The sequence below is a fragment of the Crocuta crocuta genome, unplaced genomic scaffold (assembly GCF_008692635.1).
Source record: "Crocuta crocuta isolate KB4526 unplaced genomic scaffold, BGI_CrCroc_1.0 scaffold70, whole genome shotgun sequence".
NCBI classification, from domain to species: Eukaryota; Metazoa; Chordata; class Mammalia; order Carnivora; family Hyaenidae; genus Crocuta; species Crocuta crocuta.
In genome coordinates this window covers 7,214,533-7,235,518 of record NW_027528417.1, presented here as the reverse complement: position 1 = coordinate 7,235,518, position 20,986 = coordinate 7,214,533, and the positions used below count along the sequence as shown (strand labels likewise).

The window sequence follows — 20,986 nt, the reverse complement described above, 5'->3', positions numbered from 1 at the left end:
TGGGCCCTACACACGGGGATTCTGACCTACTACCCAAGAAACTCACTGGCTTAACAAGTTTGTCCTTCAGATCACATGCCAAACGCGAGTTGGCAGGGAGCCTAGTCTATACGGTTCCTGGGCACCCCTGGATGGTGGAGGCTGTACCAACAGCAGACACCGTTCCAACATGTGCTTCAGGGGAAGGGAGGCACGTGGAGAATCACACATGGATTTCTCCCCGCGTGGACTTCCGGCCACAGGCCAGAACTACATGTGTCTTGTCCACGAAAGAGTGGCCAGGAGGCACGGGGATCAGACGGACCATGTGGTGAGCACCCTCGTTTCCCTGTCGCACCTGGGCTCCCTTTGCCTACCAGCCGTGTGGGCCGCCTTTCCGCTCCTCAGACACACCAAATGCTTTCCCGCCTTTGTGCCGGCTGCTCTCTGCCCACATGGTCTGTGTCAGATGTCACACCGTTGAATCAAATGCCACCTTCCTGGAGAGGCCTTCTGTGATTGCCCAGCATACACCTCCCTGTAATTCTCTGCATGGTCCTTACTATACCATATTTGCACCGTATATCCACGGGGCAGAAGTACTTAGCTCCCCACCGCCTAGAACAATGTCTCACATAGTAGATACTCCAGATAAATTTACTCAGCTAATTAACCCGTAGGTAGATATTACTGTTCACATTTGCAGGTTATAAAAAAGGCCCCAAAGACTGTAGGGGCTTGCTCAAGGTCACAGTGTTCCCGAATGGTAGCATCTGATTTAAAATACATGCTGCCACCACCCATTCCTGTGTTTGCTGCACCATTTCACTGCTTTAACATACTGAGGTGGCAGGTTACGTTTTATCCTTTCCCTCCCAATTCTCTGATGATCCTCTGCCGTCCTCAGATTTTGGAAGTTTCTTTTCTTTTCTTTTCTTTTTTTTTTTTAATATTTTATTGATTTTTGAGAGAGAGAGAGAAACAGCATGAGCAGGGGAGGGTCAGGGAGAGAGGAAGACACAGAATCTGAAACAGGCTCCAGGCTCCGAGCTGTCAGCACAGAGCCCAATGTGGGGCTCGAACCCACGAACCCTGAGATCATGACCTGAGCCGAAGTCGGACGCTCAACTGACTGAGCCACCCAGGCGCCCCAGTTTTTGGAAGTTTCTTAACTGTGGAGGGCAATTTGGTAACCTCTACCTAGGAATTTATCTCATAGATGTGCTCCCATATGTGAAAATGACATATAGGCAAAGTTTCCCCTCCCCCCCAATTACAGGGCTGTGCTAGAAAAGGCGAGAATTAACTCCATGCCCAGCCCTAGGGTGCTGGTCCACAGGGGTCTGAATGGATACATGTGGATGGTGTATATGGTGGAATAGTAGACAACCCTGAAAAGTAGGGAAGCTCTCCAGGTTCCAACTGGAAAGCTGTCTAAGGTGTAGTATTGTGTGAAAAGGGTGGCTGTAACAGTAGGTACAGTATACGCCTTTCATTTAACCTTTCCCAAGAGCCAAACAGCTTTGGGTCTCCCACAAAGAGATCTCCTCCATGAAAACGATGAAAAATGGAATACAAGCCAGAATCCGAGTGTGGTTCCCATCGTTTGAATTTATTTTATTGATATTCATTAGAGAATGGAATTGTATTGTTTTCTGATGCATCACAACACACTTTTTTGGTAGTGGTTGCACAAGGTTGATCATGAACTATACTAAGTACTGCAACCTCCGAATGGCCGATTTTTACATGGTATTTCCTTTGTGGTGATGGTGGCTCCTCTCTGAATACATAAAGTGGTCCATCAGTTCGTGGTTTTCATACTTTGTTATTCTACCTACTGCTTTAAAATACATTCAAATAAAAAATTTCCTTGCAGTGAATGCACGCATACAACCAGGAGGGGGGTTGGAAACAACCCGCACCCTCATGTTCTGAGAATAAATAATCTAAAATTGGGGTACTGAAGTTTGCTCCTTTGAGACTTTCTCAAAGATGCTTCAGGAGGCGCAAGTTTACACTCAACTGGACACATCTGGGGAGGGGTGGGGGATGGGACAGCAACGCGACGAATTCATCTGCATGTGATGTTACCCTTCCACAAATGGCTGGGACGAAGGACCACGGAACCCTGAGGGATGGCGCCGTCCTCAGGTTAGAATAAATAAGTTACCTGCTTGGATCGGAATGCCACAGCCACACTGTGACTGGAATGGGAAAGGAGGGTGGAGGTTTAAAATACAGCACACACAAATAATAAATAAGAGTTCCAAACTCTGTCAGCGACAACACAGGACCAGGCTCCCATGTTCAGGTATGGTTCTTCCCACAAGCACCTCCATCTTTTCCTAAACAGCTGCACACGGAGACCCAGGGCTCGGGAGAGGAGGGCGGGAGAAAATACCGAGTTGTAGCCACTCGGTTCCGAAACACGAGGGCACAAGGTGTGGGCGCTGAATGCCTGCATCAAGACCACACGCGTGAAGACACGCGGACCAGTCTCGGGCATCCGAGGAAGGGCTGGAACCAGGAGAATGCCCAAGCCTCGTTTCCCCCATGAACAGGCTGGTGTTACAGGTGGGCTGTGGTTCTTTTGACTTCTACTGTTGACAAATTCCACTCACAGCCTTCGCCCCTTAGCCCCTTTCCTTGTAATCCTATTGTTAGAAGTATCTTGGGTCTGGTCTTAATTTGGTTGTGACACTGGGTCCCCGAACTCTGCCGCTATCTCAGTAGCAGCTCGGTATGTTGGAAACCGTGTGATGCCCATGTCCTAGGACCACAGGACAGGGACCGTGACTCTCTATCTAGTACCATTAATTCCCTGCATATAAAAAACAGAAAACGAAAACCTCACGCAGAACACACAGGGGCTGAGGGTGCGGCGGGAGTGTGAATACATTCTTTCAGGCCAGACATCCGGCCTGACAAATGATTACAGGACATCGAAGGGTGATTCAGATCGAAGGCATGGAAAAAAAAAAAAAGCGACTCTCCATTGAAGCAGAGTAGTGACGGTCTTGAGGAAGCGCGGCCACCCCTCAAACAAAGAACAGCCCTGCGATCCTGAAAGCTACATCAGCTGCGTGTGGCCACAGACCGAGGCTCCTGGTGCTCTTCCAGGGCGAGCGAGGGGAGGTGCCCAGCGACACCGGGGGGCAGAGGCATCGTGCCCCGTGCCAGCTCGCGATGGGCAGCCCTGGGGGCCAGCCACGGATTCACTGGTTTCCTATCCATGGGATAAGAACGCTCTTGGGGTTTCAGTGCTTCTCAGAGGAGGAGAAAGGGCCACCTGCCTGCCCCTGCCCCCGGCTATACAATGTTCCGGTGACAGCAGTGACGGCGCTAGGGCCCTTCCCGTGGGATATGGAGGAAGGACAGGGTGGACACCAGGTCTCCAAGTCCTATGTACACACTGTGCAGTGTCCCTCTTCCCCCATTAGGCACGAGGTTGATTTGTCTAGCTTAAGAGGGGAGGGACGGAGGAGGAGAGAGGGAGAGCACACAGTGCGGGGGGCAGGGGGGAGGCAGGGGCAGGACTGGTCTCCTCCAGGGGAAGGGCCTGCCTCCGTCCTCACCGGAAGCTAGTCTGTTTGGGGAGCTTAGCACCCATCAAGATGCCCGAGGTGAGAGCCACAGGGCCTTTCATCTGCATGCTGGACCCCACCATGGTGGGGAAGCTGCGATTCCTCCGGATGCCGCTGGTGAGCTGCAGCCCGCCCATGGCGCTCGTGACGGTGGGGCATCCGAGAGGCAGGCCCTCGGGGACCAGGCCTCCGGGGACGAGGGCCTGGGCTGGGCCCGGGGGCCCACAGAGGAGAGGTCCCTGATCCTCAGTCAAGGTGGGGACGTGGGCTCGCCCTGAGTTCACCACTTTGGCCACGCCAAACCTCCTGACTTTGTCCACGAGGTTGAGGTTGGAGACGGACACGTCTGTCTGGCTCTCGCTGCTCCGGACGCTCTTCTTCTCCCTCACTTCCCTCAGGATGGAGCTGGCCGGCTTGGAGGCCAGGAAGTTGTCGTAGGGAGGGCTCGTGCACTTGAACTCAAAGGAGGGCGGGGAAGACGTGGGTGTCTGCATAGGCGAGTTGGGGGGGGTGGAGGGGATCACCGCCATCCTGGGGGTGTAGGAGTGCAGGAGGGAGCCCCGGCCAGCCCGGTCCCAGCTCTGAGGATCATATACGGCCGCAGAAATGCCTCGCTCCTTCAGCAGCCACACCAGCCCCAGAGACGTGCTCATGGTGGTCGTGGACTCGCGGATGTTAGTGAAGGACTCGGCCAAGCTCAGTCTCCGTGGAGTGCACGGGGTGGCCACCGGCGTGGACTTCAAGTGGCTGGCGCTGCCACAAGCTGGAGTTGGAGCCGAGTTAAGGCTGATAAGAAAAGACAAGACGTCATTCATCAGAACATGCCCACAAGCCCCATGAAAAGGCTGGTGGCCAGTCTCCTGCTGCAGTGCAGGGAGGACTCCGCCCACCCAGGCTCCCCAGATGCCTCTTTCCATGTCTGTTCCTCCCTCCCGGGGTGGGGGCACACTGGATTCCCTTAAGTGGGGGGCATAGCATAGTTCAAAGTTAACAAGCCGCACAGGATTCCCTTGTCACAGCCCCAGAGAGTGGGGATAACTGTCCCCTTTATAGGTGATGAAATTCAGGCTCAGAGGTTAGGTGGCTTATTCAGTATCACGCTCAGCTATTAAGTGGAAGACCCAGGACTTGAGCCCAAGTCTGGGCTCCAAGCCCCCCCAAAGATAGGGGGTGGGGGGAGCCCTTCAGCAGAGAGGCTTTCTTTCCCTACCAAATCACTCAAGGTCCAGTGTTCCTTCCTAAGGGCTACTCCCCTGAGTTAACCAGGACTATGGGATCTGAGGGCTTATCTCAGGAATGGCCCCAGCAGGTGGGACATCCAGGTGGGGGGCCCTTGGGTGACAGGGAGACAGGCTGAGGGTGTGCATAGCATCAGCAGCAGACCCCGGCTTCCTGACTTCCACTATCACGTCCTTCCCACTTGCACTGAGCTTCCCCTTGGTCGTCTTCCCGTGGTTTCCGATTCCGCCTCCATGAGTGGAGTTACAGGGGCAGAGGCAGCCGTGTCACATACTAGCAGGCCTGCCAATGGAGCTTTCCAGAAAAAGGCTCACAGGATGTGTGAAACCTGTGTCGCTCAAGGAAAGCAAGATTCCTTCATCCACTGTGTCATGCTGGCTGAGGACCCGCTATGTTCCAGAAGCTGGAGTCCAGCAGTAAAGGGAGTGAGGACAGATAGGTAACAGGGGCCGCAGGCAGACAGACATTGCTGTCTGCTTAAAAATCAGGAAAGGCCCTCTCTTAACAGCCGGGATAGGGATGGGGCTTCACAGGTGCCACATAAACCACCAAGGGCAAAGTCGCATGCCCCTCCTTAGAGTCTTAAGAGCCTTGCGCTGGTACCTATCCAGGGACACAGCAAGGGCTGCAGGTGCCCCTTGGAGCAGGCCAGCTGGGTGGCCCCCAGGAGCTGGAAGGGGATGGAGCCTTCTCTCCCCAGCCTGGCAGAAGGAAAGCCAGATAGATACCTTGGGCAAGACACCAACGAGGGGCATGGGCAGGAAGGGGCCTCACTCTGGACTAGGTCCCAGGAATGACCTGAGTGGGGGGCCTTCTGCTGGGGGATGGGTAGTTCACAGCCAGTTCAAGCTAAGGGATCATTTGGCTGCACACTCAGGTGACCTTGCCCGCTGGCTGGTCGGCACGAGGTGACAAACCCAGAACAGGCGCATCTCACGCAAGCTCAGGGGTGGGGATGCTGGAGGGTCGGGAGCACTCAGAGACACGAGATTAGAAGCCGCAGCAGATTCCTAAGGTTAAGAACTGGATTCTTCAAAAAGCGCAAGTGGGATTCTACAACACTGCTCTACAAGCAATAGGCGGGCAAATACACTGGGGACTTCAAGTCTCGTTTACAAGGCCATTCTTAGGGAGAGCTTTGATTTTTGTCTCAGGCCGCCAGCCTTTAGAACCCAGGCAAAAAGCCTTCTCTGGCTAGTGAATGCCCAGGTCTTTTCCATCCCTGACGAGGCCCCGTGGACCCAGGGATGGGGACAGGAGTGCTGTTTTGAGTTCTGAGGCTTCAGATAGCAGATCACCAGGCACCAGCCTCTCCCAGGAGAGGCTCCAGCGCACGGTAAAACCACAGGGCTCTTCCAACATCGAGCCGTGGGTGGGGGCACCGCGTTCGCCAGAAGCAGGAAGGGAGTCAGAGAAGACAAGCTAAAATGTAGATTCCCTTTCTGCTGGGAACTTGGGTTAGGCCCATATTAGTGCCAGCACTCGGCTCCACTGAGCATTTAGAGGGGTTAGGGGCATCCACTGTCAAGGCCACGTTAGCCAGGCACAACCACAGAGACACATCCACGCCTGAGGCCTGGGTTAGTGGCGGCCACACGTGCACACACAGCTCCTTCCAGGTGGCCCTGCTGGGGCAGGCACCGCCTGCGGTGGGCTCACCCCTGCCTCGCCTGTGGGCTCACTCTCTGCCCTACATCTCCTTTCAGCTCAACGGGGCATAGGGCCGCTTCGCCCCTTCGGCGTCCTCCTCACATGACCTGCGGAGAATTATTCATAGTTTAAGGTGTTCCCTGGGGTGGCCGCTCCCTCCGAGCTGGCCCTGCTTGCCTCCCTCCCTTCCTGCGTCACCTTCCATTCACCCAGCCTCTTGCCTGACTGCACCATAGAGAAAAGGGCTGAGGGGGTCACCTTACCACGTGTAGGGAGACTGTCTTCTTTTTCACTAGAAGCTTTGGGAGGCCTCAAATCAAGCAGACCCCCATGCCATCCAAGCCCTCTTGCCAGATGGTGCCCAACCTCTATCGCTTCTTGAAGGCACCAAATTAAAATGGACCACGCTGGGCACACAGTTCGATCTTTAAGTCTTATCATTTCAGTCATTGCAATGTGGCTGCGGTACATGGTTCCAGTCTATTCCAAAGGCCCGCGGTCTCCACAAGGCTCAGGAGCTCCATTCTGTGGAGGAACTTCATGCTCTACTGACAAACTTTGGGACAAAATCCCAACAGACATGGCCCTACGGACTGTGGTCGTGTCGACTTTGGCTGGTTGAGGAGGGGCGATGGCCAGCTAAAAAGGCACCTAGAGCCGGGTATGGGTCTCTCTGTGCTGGATCTGAATCAATAAGGGCCTCAACCCAAGAGGGAAGATGGGACCCCCAAACAGCAGGCGCTATGAGATGCCTCAGCTGACCCGAACTGGTTTTGAATAAGCCTCTATACTTTGACTTTTCTTGCCAATAAGGCTTGAAGGAAGTACCCCAACCTCACCCCATCCCCATCCTTACCCACCCCAGGGCCAGGGTCCCTTACCTTGGCGTGACCCGCGTGAGCTCATCTGAAGGATGCAGGATACGACATGTGGTGAAGGTGAAGGTGGAGTTGGTCTGTGACATGCACTTCCCAGGGTGGTGTGCTAAATCAAAGGGGGAGGGGGAACAGAACATATTCCTTGCATCCAAGTAAACCCATGAGAAAAGTAAAATCCCAGCATGGCTCTTAACGGACATAAGAAGCGATGAGCTACCTTGTTAACTGGATCTGGGCAAGGAAGGTGTAATGCGCATGTTCTGGATCGAAGGTGGTCTTTCAAAAATAACACTTTTGAGCACTGGTTTGCAGAGCATCGAATTGCAGCTTCCGGCCCAATCCAGACAGGGTTCCCCATCTGCATTCTTTGGCCAGTAGTGGATCCAGTTTGAGGAGCTAATGAGCCCTTGGGGGTAATCTGGTTTCCCTCCTTCAGAGGTCAGAATTGACTTCCTTCTTGTGGTGTTTCACACTTCTTTTTACTGGCAAACAGGTGCCAAGTTCTGCCAAGGAGAGGGGAGGGGCCTTGCCACCCTGAAACAGGACAAGGTTCACATGGCTCCCTTTCCTGTGTACACGGAAAGGGGCTCAGGGAGCTGGTTCCACTACTGTCTACGTGTGGGCAGCAGGGTGGGAGATGGGATGTCAGCTGCCCCAACAATAAGATGGTGAGACTCCCAGAGTCTCACCCAGATCAGGTACAGTCTGACACACGGCAGTGTGTGCAGTCCCCGGCCCCCAGGCCACCTTCTTGCCATCTCCAGGATGTCCGATTTCTAATGAAAACAAAGTTGTCCTCCATGTATTTCCTTTTAAAGCTCTAAGGAGCTGTTGTTAAGGCAGCTGACGACTATGATTTAGGGCAAAGTAAATCACAGAAGCATTAGGAGCAAGCATCAGGAAGCCAGCAAGTGGGAAGTAATGAGAGATTGAGTCTATGGGAGACATCATGATTGTAGAGGTCACCCTCGTTCATAACTCAAATGCAAAAAAAACCCACAGAAAAACAAAAAGCAAAAAAATGGAAAAAGGGAAAAAAAAGATGCTGCTCTGAAAGCATGCACAGTGCGGTACTGGAACAACCCCCCACCCCGCCCGTCCCAACGCCCCTCTAGCAGCTCAGCCCCCAGAGACCTCTTGGGTGGGGGGAAATGCATTTGGTTCTCAGAGGCCATGAGCACTCTGGAGATTCAAAAGGCTGTGAACTAGAATCTTCTAGCTCATTATAGCAGGTTTTTCTTGGATTTGACAAAATGGAAAACAAAACAGAAGAGATGGGTGCCTCAAACTTACAGATCCACACGCAGCTGATTGTCTTAAAAACAAAAAACCAACCAAACAAAAAAAAAACCCCAGAAACCAGATGATACAAAAACTGATGGGGACAGGCAAACTGAAGGCAGGCAGGAGCCAAAACTGCAGGCAGGCAGCCAGAGCACAAAAATGGTGGCATGGACTAGAGACATGATGTAAGACTGCTGTGCCCCGATTATTATGGTCCAACCCGTCTCTCTGGGTCCAGGCAGGCCCCTGTGGCCCCTGGCGTGGCAGGCAGCACCAGAGCCAACCCTTAACCACGGGCAGCACCGGGCAGAGCAGGGAAGGGCAAAAACACACATGAAAACAGCCTTTGCGAATCTGTTTCTCAACCAATAAATGTGATGGCTTAGGAACTCAGGTGACTGAAAAATCATGGCCAACAAAAGAAAAATGGAAGACGCTATGAAGAAAAGGCAACCAAACAATCACGATTCTCTGGCTGCAATAAGATCTAGCCACAAAAGCAACAAAAAGCCTGAGAGAAGCATCCCAAATAACAGGCAGTGAGGGGTTATTTGGGAGGGAGGGAGGAAAGAAAAATGCAGGAAAGAGAGGTAATGAAGACAAAACAGCAGAAAGAGAGATCACCTTAAAAAACAATCAAAAGCAAATCTGGCTTTAATTATAAGTGGTCCCCATTTAAACACATGGCCAGGATATCAAATCAAAAGATCCCAAAGGTTCGCTCCTCCTCCACCCAGGGCCACACATTGGATCTTCCATTGCAACAGGTAGTATGACACGGACATTTGGAGAGACACAGTGGCATCAGCAGAAGCGACACCCATCTTAGACAGATGGGCTTGGGGACAGGAAAAGGCTGCTAAAATTCAGAAGTCATCATTCCCCAGAAGCAACGGATAGGAAGATCAACAGGAAGGAATCAAAAGTGCCAAGCCAGAGGTCCGGCCCGTCCGAAATACCACTGGGACGCCTGGCCCCGCTCTCCGCGCGTCACCACTGCCTGCTGGGTCGCTGCAGCGCCTCCCTTCCTTGGGACACAACACAGAGACAGTGAGTCGCCTGAGGCCTCTGGTGCTCCCCATGGAGCAGCCGCAGGCTGAGTCCTAAAGCCCTGCCTGCAGGAGAGCAATTTCTCGAAGAAAGAGGCACAAAAGCCTTCTCCCCAGCAGGGGCAGGGGGCGCTCAAGGGGAGGGCTCCGTACTGGAGTCCCCAGTCCCCATGAGACACCAGAGCCCTGTGTGTTCACCTCCTGCTGCCCACCTGGGGCCTCCAAGGACAGGGTTTCTTGGATGTAACGGTCCGACTTCCTACTTGCAAGGAGAGAGCATCATGTGGGTTAGAGTATTCGCACCAACAGACTTCCATCAAGAGTCCCCTAACCCGTCATTACTTGTATCTACTCCTTCTCTGCCAGCTTCTGACACTGCTGCAAAATCCTAACCTATTAGAGAGGACCTCTAACCCGAGTTAATCCTTGATTATTCAAGATCGCCTATGTTGAACTACGTGCAGGTGGCTAGTGTACACATTTGTTTTTCTGAAACCATGCCACGTGCAGTCACACCCCTTCGGCCAGCAGCAGGTCAGGGCATAGGAGGGTTTCCAAGGGCGAGGGCCACCCTGCTCACTTGCTCTCTGATCCGACCTTGGTGTGTTTCCTGCCCAGAGCAGGTGCACTTGGTAAATGGTTCTGACTGGCTGAGCTCCTCTGGGCAGGGGGTGGGGGGGCGGTTTGCCCAGGACTGACTGGAAAACTGGATGCTTGGGATCTTGCTGCCGCAGCCAGTCAGGGGGGCCATGGTCTCCAGTGAGCTGGGGCTTCCTCCCTGTGTGGCCTTGAGACCACACTGAGGATTATGCGCACCTGAGTGATCACTGCTTAGTGGACTCTTTGGGCCTCCAGGGGATGGGCCGGAAAGCCCACTATTCTCCCCAAGGCCCCCTGTTCTCTATTGTGAGGAGAGCAAAGGAGCGCAGAGAAAGCTGGGTCACTCTGGAGGGGACATGAAGCATGACCTAGACTCTGCCAGTGTCTCATCCACATGATGTGATCTGGATACGCCGACTCATGCATTTCAGTCAATCCAAATGGCGCTTTCCTTCCCCCACAGTGCAGGCTGGTAATGTGCCGGGCAGGAGAGAAACTTCCACATCTAAAGGCTGTCAGGGGACCCATGGCATCATGGCATCCTTCAAAGAGCCCTCACATGAGCCCACACAGGTGCCAAAACCTATACCTGCACCCAGAGAATTCTAAGGGGAGTTATAAAATTCTAAGGGGGATTATATCTAAGGCTGCTTCAAAGAGATTTTTGAGGACGGAGAAGCCTGGCCATGCCACACACCCGAGCCATTTTTTTTCCCCTAACATAAATAACTTCTTTAAAATCAAAATTACAAACACATCTCCAAATCCTGAAAAAGGAGGGCTCTAGATGCACTGAAAGCTTCTGTATTCTCTTCCCCACCTTCCATGGGAAGTGGCCAAACCTATGTAAAATGAACAAAATGCCTCTGGTGTTTTCCTTTTCTTAACTTGAACACATGGTGTGCAGCTGCTGTCACGGATCTGCTTTGCGATTTCTATAAACTCATTAACCACCGCACACCCCCATGTTCTCTCTCACCTGCCATCGCGTCCCCAGTGGTGCCCACAGGCCACCCTTTTCTACCCAAGTGAAACCAAACCCACAGAAAATAGAAACCACTGTCCATCCAGCTTAAAGGCATGGCTTGAACTAAATCCTAAGAGCATCAGTACATTTTCTTGGTTTTTGTTTTGTTTTCACCTTTTTACTAGCTTCTAATGACTTTGTTACTTTTTGTTCAAGGAGTAATCCCATTTGAAGGGAGGGGAGGGAGGGGGACACGTATTTGCCTGCCACAACTTGCCCATTAAAAAAAAAAAAAGGGCAAAAAGCAACGCTTTCGAATTCTTCCTAAAAAACTAAAATGGCAGGACATAGGAAAATGCTTTAGAGACTTTTTTCCAACACTTTTTTATATAACTCTGCCCATGAATTTTTCTGGGAAAAAAAAAGTTTAATGATGAGTTCCTGTGGGAAAAGCTCTATAAAGCTTTTGTGAGCCCTCTGTTTCATCACTAATGTAAGTATGCATCTAGGGTTCACATGGCTCTAACAAGTGTCTTCCTCTGGAGGGTGGGGGATCAACAACAGTTTCTGATACAGCAGTGCATTCTCTCCCTTTTTTAAAAAATAAGATAAAAGTGGGGCGCTTGGGTGGCTTAGTCGTTTAAGCATCCGACTTTCGCTTAGGTCATGATCTCGCGGTTTGTGGGTTCGAGCCCCGCGTCGGGCTCTGTGCTGACTGCCAGCTCAGAGCCTGGAGCCTGTTTCAGAGTCTGTGACTCCCTCTCTCTCTGACCCTCCCCTGCTCACGCTGTCTCTCTCTCTCTCCTAGAAATAAATAAAAAAAAACATTAAAAATTTTTTTTAAAAATAAGGTAAAACTGATTTGAAGCCAAACAGGGTTACAAGGTGGTATTTTCTAAACTCTTAGTTCCAGGCTTAGCATGGGCCCCCTAACGCTGCCTCTTGAGCAGTTCTTCAACATAGCCCGTGTCTGTCCCTGCAGCTCAACAGAGACCCCCTCCTCCCCGAGCCCCTGCCGCAGCCCCTGGCCTGCAGCCACCGGGACATTTCTGTCACTGAGGTTTTTAAGCCACACAAGATCTTTTGCTGGTTTCTGTACAACTTATTTTTGGTTCCTGCAAAATTAAAATAACTAAAAGTCCACTTTTCCCATTGCGCCAGGCTGTCTATTCCCCGTCTCATCTAAGGAGTATGCGATTTAACAGATGAACAGTCGCACAGCATTTCAGGCAAACGGGCAGAAATCCCCACAGGTGGCCCTTAAAATATCTTCTGGAGAAAAAAAAAAAAGATTTTTTTCCTTAAAGAATTGCGGTTAAAATGTCAAAGGGGCAAAATGCAGAAGTCTCTTTGGATCCTTCGGGTGCCAAGTAAGCTGGGTCCTATACCTTGTCTTCTTGTCCTTCCTTCTACGGCGATGCCCGCAAGCGTGGGCAGCCCCGCAGGCGTGGGCAGCCGGCCTGGCTAAGCTGCACCAAGACCCGACCAGCTAAGTGCCTTCCAAGCAAGTCCAGGAGCGCACTTCCCGCTCCCACCAGTAGGTGGTGCAGCGGGTCAGCGCGCCCCACAGTCGACCCCCCACCCCAGAGCTCCTCCACCGAGAAGAGCCAGCTCCCGGCGCCCTCTCCTCAGCAGGCCACGTGGGTGCTCCCCCCCACCCCCCAGCACAGGAGGCCTCTCCTATGGTTTTCAGAGGTGGGGATCACTCCCAAAGGGCAGGCTCGTTCAGGAAATCGTAAGCAGGGTTGACTGCAGCTGTTGGTTTGGGGAGGAGTCAAGGACCTCACTCTTCATTCCTTTCTCCCCCTCCTGGTAACTGGCCTGTTTTGTTCTGGTTTAATAGGTATCCTGAGGCTAGAGCACAGGGGCTTCCTTAGCATCGTCTCACGCCGCCGGGTCGGAGGGGACCGTCGCTCTGTCCACAGGGACCTGTATGTAACCTGTAACCACTCCAGAATGAAGGTGGGGTTGGAAAGTCTTCCCATGGAGAGCGGGCATGGGTGTCAACTCTCTCTGTGGAGACACAAAGAAACTTTCCTACACCCGAAGGTCTGTGAATCGAAGGACCCGGGCTTTCCTTCCAGACCCATCAGGCCCCCACGGCCCATGACTGTGGGCCTTTGTTCACACCTGCTCCAGTCCCCCACACGACACGCGCTGAAGCCATACTCGGCCACCCCACTTTCCTTCTGGCGCCTTTCCTCCACAGAACCCCGACGTATGTGTCGAGTGATTCCTGGCCTCGGCCTGGGGTGCTGGGGTCGGGGAGGGGGTCCACGCGGTGCAGCTTCAGGGTATTTTCAAGGGCTGCTCTGACCAAAGGTGATTTTTGCCTTCAATGCTTACTTTGTCACCTCAGCCCCAACTCCACTGCGGGGCTGCAGCCAGACAGGCCGCCGGGATTGGTATGAGCCCGCTCTAGGGAGCTTCCTTCCCCAACCTGAGTGGCCTTCCTGTGTATGAGCATGAAAAGAAACGGCCTTCCCTTTCTTCTGTGTTGCTTTCATTCTACTTTGTGCTCCTCTCTAAGGCTCACGGCATCCAAAACAATTCAACTCAGTAGTCCAACCATCTACCAACTTAACTGCGTGACTTTAAAACTCTGATCTTAGGGGTGCCTGGGTGGCTCAGTCAGCTGAGCATCTAACTTCGGCTCAGGTCATGATCTCACGGTTCGTGGGTTCAAGCCCTGTGTCGGGCTCTGTGCTGACAGCTCAGAGCCTGGAACCTGTTTTAGATTCTGTGTCTCCCTCTCTTTCTGACAATCCCCTGCTCATGCTCTCTCAGAAATAAATTTAAAAAAACACACAAAAATACAACACTAAAACTCTGATCTTAATCGTTTCCCACGTGCCCAGCTCTTCCCTACAAATAAATAGCAAAATTCCAGAACACGGACAGCACAGGATAATGACTGTTTCTGAGAAAGTGTGCTTTCTATTGAAGTTAATACATAAAATGTCCCTGAAGAGTAAAACTATAATCTAAAAATTGTTTTTAAACAATCCACTTTAATCATCTAAATTATTTACAAGTAACAAGGAATCACATTTTATAAGACATAGGATTATAAAAATCACCCAATGATACAATAATACATTAAAATATATTAATTTTTTTTTCAGTACTCAAAACTTTTCCTCATGAGCTAACAGGTTCTAGATAAAGTGCCTAACATACGAGTCTCCCCAGTTTCCTTCCTTAGGAATAGTTGCAAGAAAAAAAGGCTAAACCCTCCATCTTCAAAGTTTCTCCCTACTAAGTATTCCCAGATGGGAAGACTCCTGGGATGGTGGCATCTGACAACAGAAAAGCCTAAGCATTAGAGCAGCTGGGGGCTCAGTCGGTTAAGTGTCTGACTCTTGGTTTCATCTCAGGTCATGTTCTTACAGTTTTGTGAGTTCAAACCCCGCATCGGGCTTTATACTGGCAGCACAGAGCCTGCTTGGGGTTTTCTCCCTTCCTCTGTCTCTCTCTGCCACTCCCCCATTTGTGCTGTTTCTGTCTCTCTCAAAATAAATAAATAAACTTAAAAAACAAGAGAAACCCTATGCATCAGGGACAGACCAAGGCAGGGACCAGACCAGCCGGGATACAACCCCCAAGACGGACTATGCCCAAGTCCTTCCTGCTGAAGCTTATCTATTAACCTGTGACCCCAAGACTGCACATAGTGCCACTTGAGGCCTTTGGGTTGATTTATTTAGGGTGACATGCTTCTTACATTCCAGTAATCAAAACGGTCCCGTTACTCCCAACAGAGAGAAAAGAGCCCATTTGTACAGATCCCCTTTGGGCACTGAGCTTTTAACACCTCTGACCCAGCAAATGAGCCCCAAAGAATTCTTGTCTAAATGATCAGCCCTTTCCTAAGCTACCTTCAGCAACCTATAGAATTCGTTTTGAATGCATGCTTCCAACATGGGATCCCTCTAAATGTCATTTGTGTGCCTCTCCTCAAAGTTGCTGGGATGAATTTGCTGCAGGTGTGAGGAAGGAGGGAGGAAGCAATAAATAGGTCATTGTTTAGGGTAAGGAAAGCGATCAGGACTTATGTCCTCATAATTGGTCCCCTCTCTCCCTCTGACCTCCAAGAGAAGTTCTTAGCTGACTTGGTTAAGTTTTATTCCTTCGGTGTAACTTCTTGAAGACGCACTCAATGGTGCTTCTTTAGACTTCTAGCATTCACCTTCTAGTCCACGTAGGACTGAAGGGAGAGGTCACCACAGTTGACATGATCCCTACAGCTTCAGTCCCAAAAATCAGCAGATACGGTTTCCTGTATTGCTGTCTGCCTTCCGGAAGGACGGGGTGCTAACAAAGGTAAGTCACGATACCACAGCTGGTCTCCCATTCTTAAGTGTGAAGATATTCGGTAATAAACATCTTCGTTCCCTTGCAAACTTGACCAGGTAACTGCTCAAAAATAAATCAACAAACCATAAACCTATGGGCTAAACCAATCCTTCCTACTTGGTGATACCTCTGAAGCTGATGTCAAAGAAAAGAGGAGAGTTGGGTCCAAATAAAGTCCCTTGCCACAGGCATCCGACCTTAGCCTGGGAGGGGCCATTGCAAACCTCAGTTCTCTCCTGCCCTGTACTTCACAGGGAGAGGGTGGCCTTCATGAACGAAAGATATGTCACCAAGATGCGTGTCCTCTCCTCAGACCTAATGACTCGGGATGTCATGAGGATGATGACATCGGTTGAATTCATCTTTTCCTGGGTCTCTGCCCTGACCCCACAAGGACACCTTCCTGGTCTTCCCAGCACTGCAGCCCAGAGTGCCAGGAAACCTGGGGCAATTGGTGACCACATGATCCCTGCAGTCCCAGGGCCCTGAGCCCAAAGCGTTTCATCCCAGTGATGCCTGGGGTGTAAATGTGCAAACTCATGGTCACATCTTTAATGGGGCAGCAGCAGGGGGTGGGTAATCAACCAGAGCTCTTTTCCAGATTCTTCTGGGATCCTCTCTCTGGAGATGCTTCCAAACTGGGACCCCTCTAGATGTCATCGTCCTAGGGTTTGTTGGGTTAAGGAGGACTGCTAAAAACATTTTTAAAAATCTGCTCTGAACAGGGACACCTGGGTGGTTCAGTCTGGTAAACGTCTGACTTCAGCTCAGGTCATGATCTCACAGTTCACCGGTTCGAGCCCCACATCGGGCTCTGTGCTGACAGCTAGCTCAGAGCCTGGAGCCTGCTTCAGATTCTGTATTTCCCTCTCTCTCTGAACCTCCCCTGCTCACGCAGTCTCTCTCAGAATAAATAAAACATTAAAAAAAATTTTTTTAAAAATCTGCTCTGAACACATGTGTGAGCTGGAAAGAAAATGCATGTACCTTTATCGAAGTCAGAAATGTAAAAAGGCTGATCTATCCACATGTTGTCTGAAATCCTGAATACCTTCTGGGCTTTTTCCTATTCTGATGCTCTGCGTGGGGACAGATTCTCTCCTTCACCATGGGAGTGACCCCGCGCTCCTAATTCCCTCCTTAAAATGCCCAACTGTGCTCAGCTCAGTTTGGAAATCACCACAGGACTTGAGAATCTGCTCTCCACCCACCCCCCCAGCCTCCCAGACTCGGGGAGAGACCCCCAACAGGAAGGGGGGAGCTGGTGTGTGGGGCGGGGGGCGGGGGGGGGCAGCAATCCACTTCTTTTTAGCAGCCTTTCCTGCTCCCCCATCCGGAGCCCCCCTGGGCCATGCACCTCCAACACGGGCGGGGAGCCACACCCACTTGTTACAGAAAGGAGGCATCAGACTCTGCGTTAAAAAACAGAACCGCACGATGGGAAGGCTTTAATTGTCACCCACACAGACGAGCGGAAGCTACAGACAGAGAGCCGCTACGGATGGTGCTCGGAACAGAGGTGAGAATGGCCCAGAACTCGGCCTCCGGTAAAGGTGCCAGGTTTACAGGACTTATGGCGGTGCCCTCACCAGACCCCTCCTCCTCCTCCTCCTCCTCCTCCTCCTCGGCCGCTGGCGGCTCCTGCATCTCGTCTGGGAAGGCCTGAGGCCGGCGTGGGTAACTTCTGCTGCCTGAGACAGTCACGCGTGCTCGGGACCCCTCACCTGAGGTCTCTGGGTGCTGCACTGGCGTGGAGGTAGCTAGGCCCGGGAGGGAAAGGTGGTCACCTGTGTCGTCTTCTTCAAAGTCGTTAAGGCAGTACACTTCATCCAGGTCAACGTCCAGTGTCCGGAAGCCCTTGGTGACCACACCGGGCCGGGGGTCCAGGATGCCCCCGAGGTGGGGCTGGGCCAACTGCTGCCAGTGGTGAAGGGTGGCAGAGCCTTGTGGGAGAAAGAGCAGAGAAGGGGGCACAGGGAGAAGACAGGGTTAGGATGGAAGTCCAAGCTGGCGGCTGTCACCACCCTCAGAGTGCAGAGCGTGACCCGGGGCAGGCCCTGAGCCCCGTGGGCGAATCTGGCAGGGACACCGGCGGACTGGCCCTGGCCCTGGCTACTGCGTGACGGGCAGTCACCCTGCCACGCCTGGGAGGGGCACCAATGGAAGGGATCAGAAACGGAGCTTTTTACAAAGTAAAATGAAAGCCACACGGCGTAGCAAGGATGTCTGGTGACACACTATTTTGGTCAACCGACTGTCAATCCCCAAATCCAACAGTGTATCAACGTAGGAGCAAGAGAGGAGGGAAAAAAATAAACAAGAGCAAGAACAAAGGGGGTGCGGGTATGAGTACCGATTCTACGCCAAGTACACACCGCGGGGAACAGGGGAGACAGAAGCAGAGGTGGAGTAAGACCAGGTCAGCCCAGGACCCACGACACAAGAGAAGCAAAAGGCGATTAGAGTAGCACACGGAGATCGGCGTGGGCATACCGTCGCCTCCTTTACTTATTGGGGCTTCTGTTTCCTGCCAGCAACACTGGCAAGCTGCGGGTCTGGGAGAGGGAAAGGTGTGAACCAGGCGTGGGTGAGGAGCACGCAAGTCCACACAGAGGTCTGAGGCAGAGGAGCAGATCTCCTCGGTGACACCAGACCCCGGGACTCAGATGACATCGTGCTAGGTCTGTAATAACACCGGACCGTGTCCCCAAGCACCTCGAGGCTGTCATGGGTGCTCATGAAGCAAAGCGTTCTAAGAACAAGGATGCTTGGCTGACCTGGGTTGAGAAGTAGATTTACTGAGGAACATCTCAGAAGCCTTGGCGTGTGGCTATGTCCTGGGATTCTGCCCCATCCACTGGCCTTTTGCAAAGCAACCCTTTTCCCCTCTGGAACATTGATTACACCTCGCACAGCCCGTGAGGCTGGGTGTCTATCCCCATTCTACGGATGAATCAGTGAGGGGCCAGCAGCTCAGGAGTCAGGAGGAAAGACAAGGAAAATGGCGGCAGACACTGGGGTCAGGGGTCAGTCCCGGAATGTGAACTGTTAGGTGGGGAACCCCCCTCAGCGGGGGAGCTCCAGACCCTGCGGGGTGCCCAGTGAGTGTGCTGCCTCCAACATGCCGCTGGGAAGGAACTCCTCGGGAAGCGATCTCGGCCAGTGAGTCTGGAAAGGATTCTGTAAGTGGGCAGTTTCAAATTCACTTAAAGGAGGAACATCGGACATGCTGCTAATACATGTTTAGGACAGTCCCTAGTCACCCACTTTGAGGTCTGCCCCAGTTTTAAAGGCAACTTACTTACCCTGAATCTACTGCATCTACATAGAAAATATCCTCAGTGCAAAGGGAGATAATACAGAGGCTCGTATGATGAAAGAGCACCACACCCCTGCTCTCTCACTAGGTGCTAAGAGACGTCCAGAGCAGTGGTTCTCAACGAGGGGCAGCTGGTAACATCTGGAGACATTTCTGTCACCACTGTGGGGACAGCTAGAGTGCTAAGGGCATCTTACAAGTAGAGCCAGGGATGTGACAGCCTCCAATGCCCAGGACAGCCCTCACAATACACAATGACCCAGCCCCAGATGTCAGCAGGGCCGGAGACTGAGAAACCCTGGCCCAGAACTGTGGTCTCTATTCTCAGACCCTTTGAAAGCGGCGCTCATGGACTCTACCCTCAAAGGGAGCTCACGTGCAAGTGCCAGTGTGTGTAACCAGCAAGGGCTGTGTAGATGAGCTGAAACCCACTTGTGGGATACCAAATCCTAGATGCTACAGCCTCTTTTTTTTTTTTTTTAAAGCTACCCTGTACTGAGCATGTCTGTACAGCAGCTTCTTTGACTGTGTATTACATCAACTCACTGTTCCAATCCCCCTCCGATGAGGGAACTGAGGTTCACTGAAGGTGGATAATTTTTCAAAGTCCCTGAGTGGTGGCACAGCCAGAGGTCAGTGCTAAAAGACAGGTTCTTTCAGTCTCACACTGCCTGCCTCCCAAAGTCCACAGGTGTATAAACAAGGACATCAGTGCTGCAGCCAGGAAACCAGACTAAGTGAGAAGCGTAAGTGGTGGGCGGTAAAACTTCTAGGTGGCTGTCCGAGGCCACCGCCAAAAGACACACACACAGCTGCTGACAATTTCGCGAGCCACCCCTGGAGACCCACATTCATAATACCTACTGAGCCCCTTGTTTGTGCACTCACTGGACACACAGGCAGAATCCTGGAAAACCAGAGCACCGGGGAGAGGCCTTAACAAGACCTATAACTTCCGGCTTGGGACAGCACAGGCTGGTCTTGCAGCACGATGGCCAATAGTGCTTAGGTACAGAGTGGCCACGTCGCCTCTATTTTTGGAAGGGGAAGACAGCTGACTGATACTGGCAAGTGAAGGGCCATGTCAAGAAGTGCTAAAGGTCCTCATCCTTCTGAAAGGGGCTGAGGTGTTTACAACGAGCTAGGAAGGAACTCAGGGAGCCAGGGGTCTGGGTCTGGACAACTGTCCCAGTCAACAGAGTTATCTGTTCCACTATTATCGGTTCATCTCTTCCCACCCCAGCCATGGGCTCGAGAGAGAGGAGGCTACAAAGGGTTTGCTGTTTGGAGTTCAAGAGGTGGCACTTAGACATGGGGTTATCTGCATTTCTTGAGTAGGCAGAGCCGAGGGAATTTAGTGAGACTGCAATGGAAAGATTATGCTGAAAAATGCATCCTTCTTGGATTTCTACCCGTCTCATGCATCTCTGACTCACCTAGGAAGAGCCAACCTTTACGGAGCATTTACTAAGTGCCAGGCACTCTTATGAGGTCTACATTTATTAACTCACTTCATCACTATGATAATCCTGTCGCCCTCATTTTATAGCTGAGCTCAGGAAGGTCAGGTAACTTGCCAGAGGCTGAAAAACGGGTAAGTGGCTAATCTGGGATTCAAACCCATGCTGGCTCCAGGGTCCCTTGTCTTAAACGACATATACTGTCTCTCGGCCAGCAGTGAGGACGCCTCCCGTGAGTGAGTTTTCAGAAATCAGATCAATCACACACCTCCGTGGCTTTTTCAATCCTCACATGGGTGTCTTCTGTCCTGCGAAAGTGACCATTAGCAAAGGCCTTCACAACCCTGTTATCTGAGTTACATCAGGCTGTGGGGCTCACAGACCATTTCCATTCCTGAGTGGTGCGGAGGCCCCAGGAAGGTTTCCTGAGTCCGACACCTGGGCAAAACAGCCCACTTCCTCACTTCCCTGGCCACTGACTGGGACCACCATGTAGGAATTCTTACCACTCTCCTGGCTGCCTGAAGTCCTGCCGGATATGAGGTGGAGGACAAATTAAAAATTAAATAGGTGGGGCGCCTGGGTGGCTCAGTCGGTTGAGCATCCGACTTCGGCTCA

General features: G+C 52.0%; 1 protein-coding gene across 5 annotated transcripts in view; it reads right to left on the bottom strand.

Moving 5' to 3' along the window:
* Positions 1-1,570: 1,570 nt before the first annotated feature.
* Positions 1,571-20,986, bottom strand: part of TRAK1 (trafficking kinesin protein 1) — a 119,620-nt gene continuing 100,204 nt past the window's right edge. For 2 of the 5 annotated variants that reach the window (XM_077754341.1, XM_077754343.1), the window contains exons 14-16: positions 17,314-17,532; positions 7,337-7,439; positions 1,571-4,352 (exon numbers count right to left, since the gene is read on the bottom strand). In XM_077754341.1, the coding sequence (XP_077610467.1) occupies positions 3,554-4,352; positions 7,337-7,439; positions 17,314-17,532 (1,121 nt within the window). In that variant the 3' untranslated portion in view covers positions 1,571-3,553. Of the gene's footprint in view, positions 4,353-7,336; positions 7,440-17,178; positions 17,533-20,986 lie in introns of all 5 variants that reach the window. The other 3 variants (XM_077754342.1, XM_077754344.1, XM_077754340.1) reach the window with 2 other exon arrangements.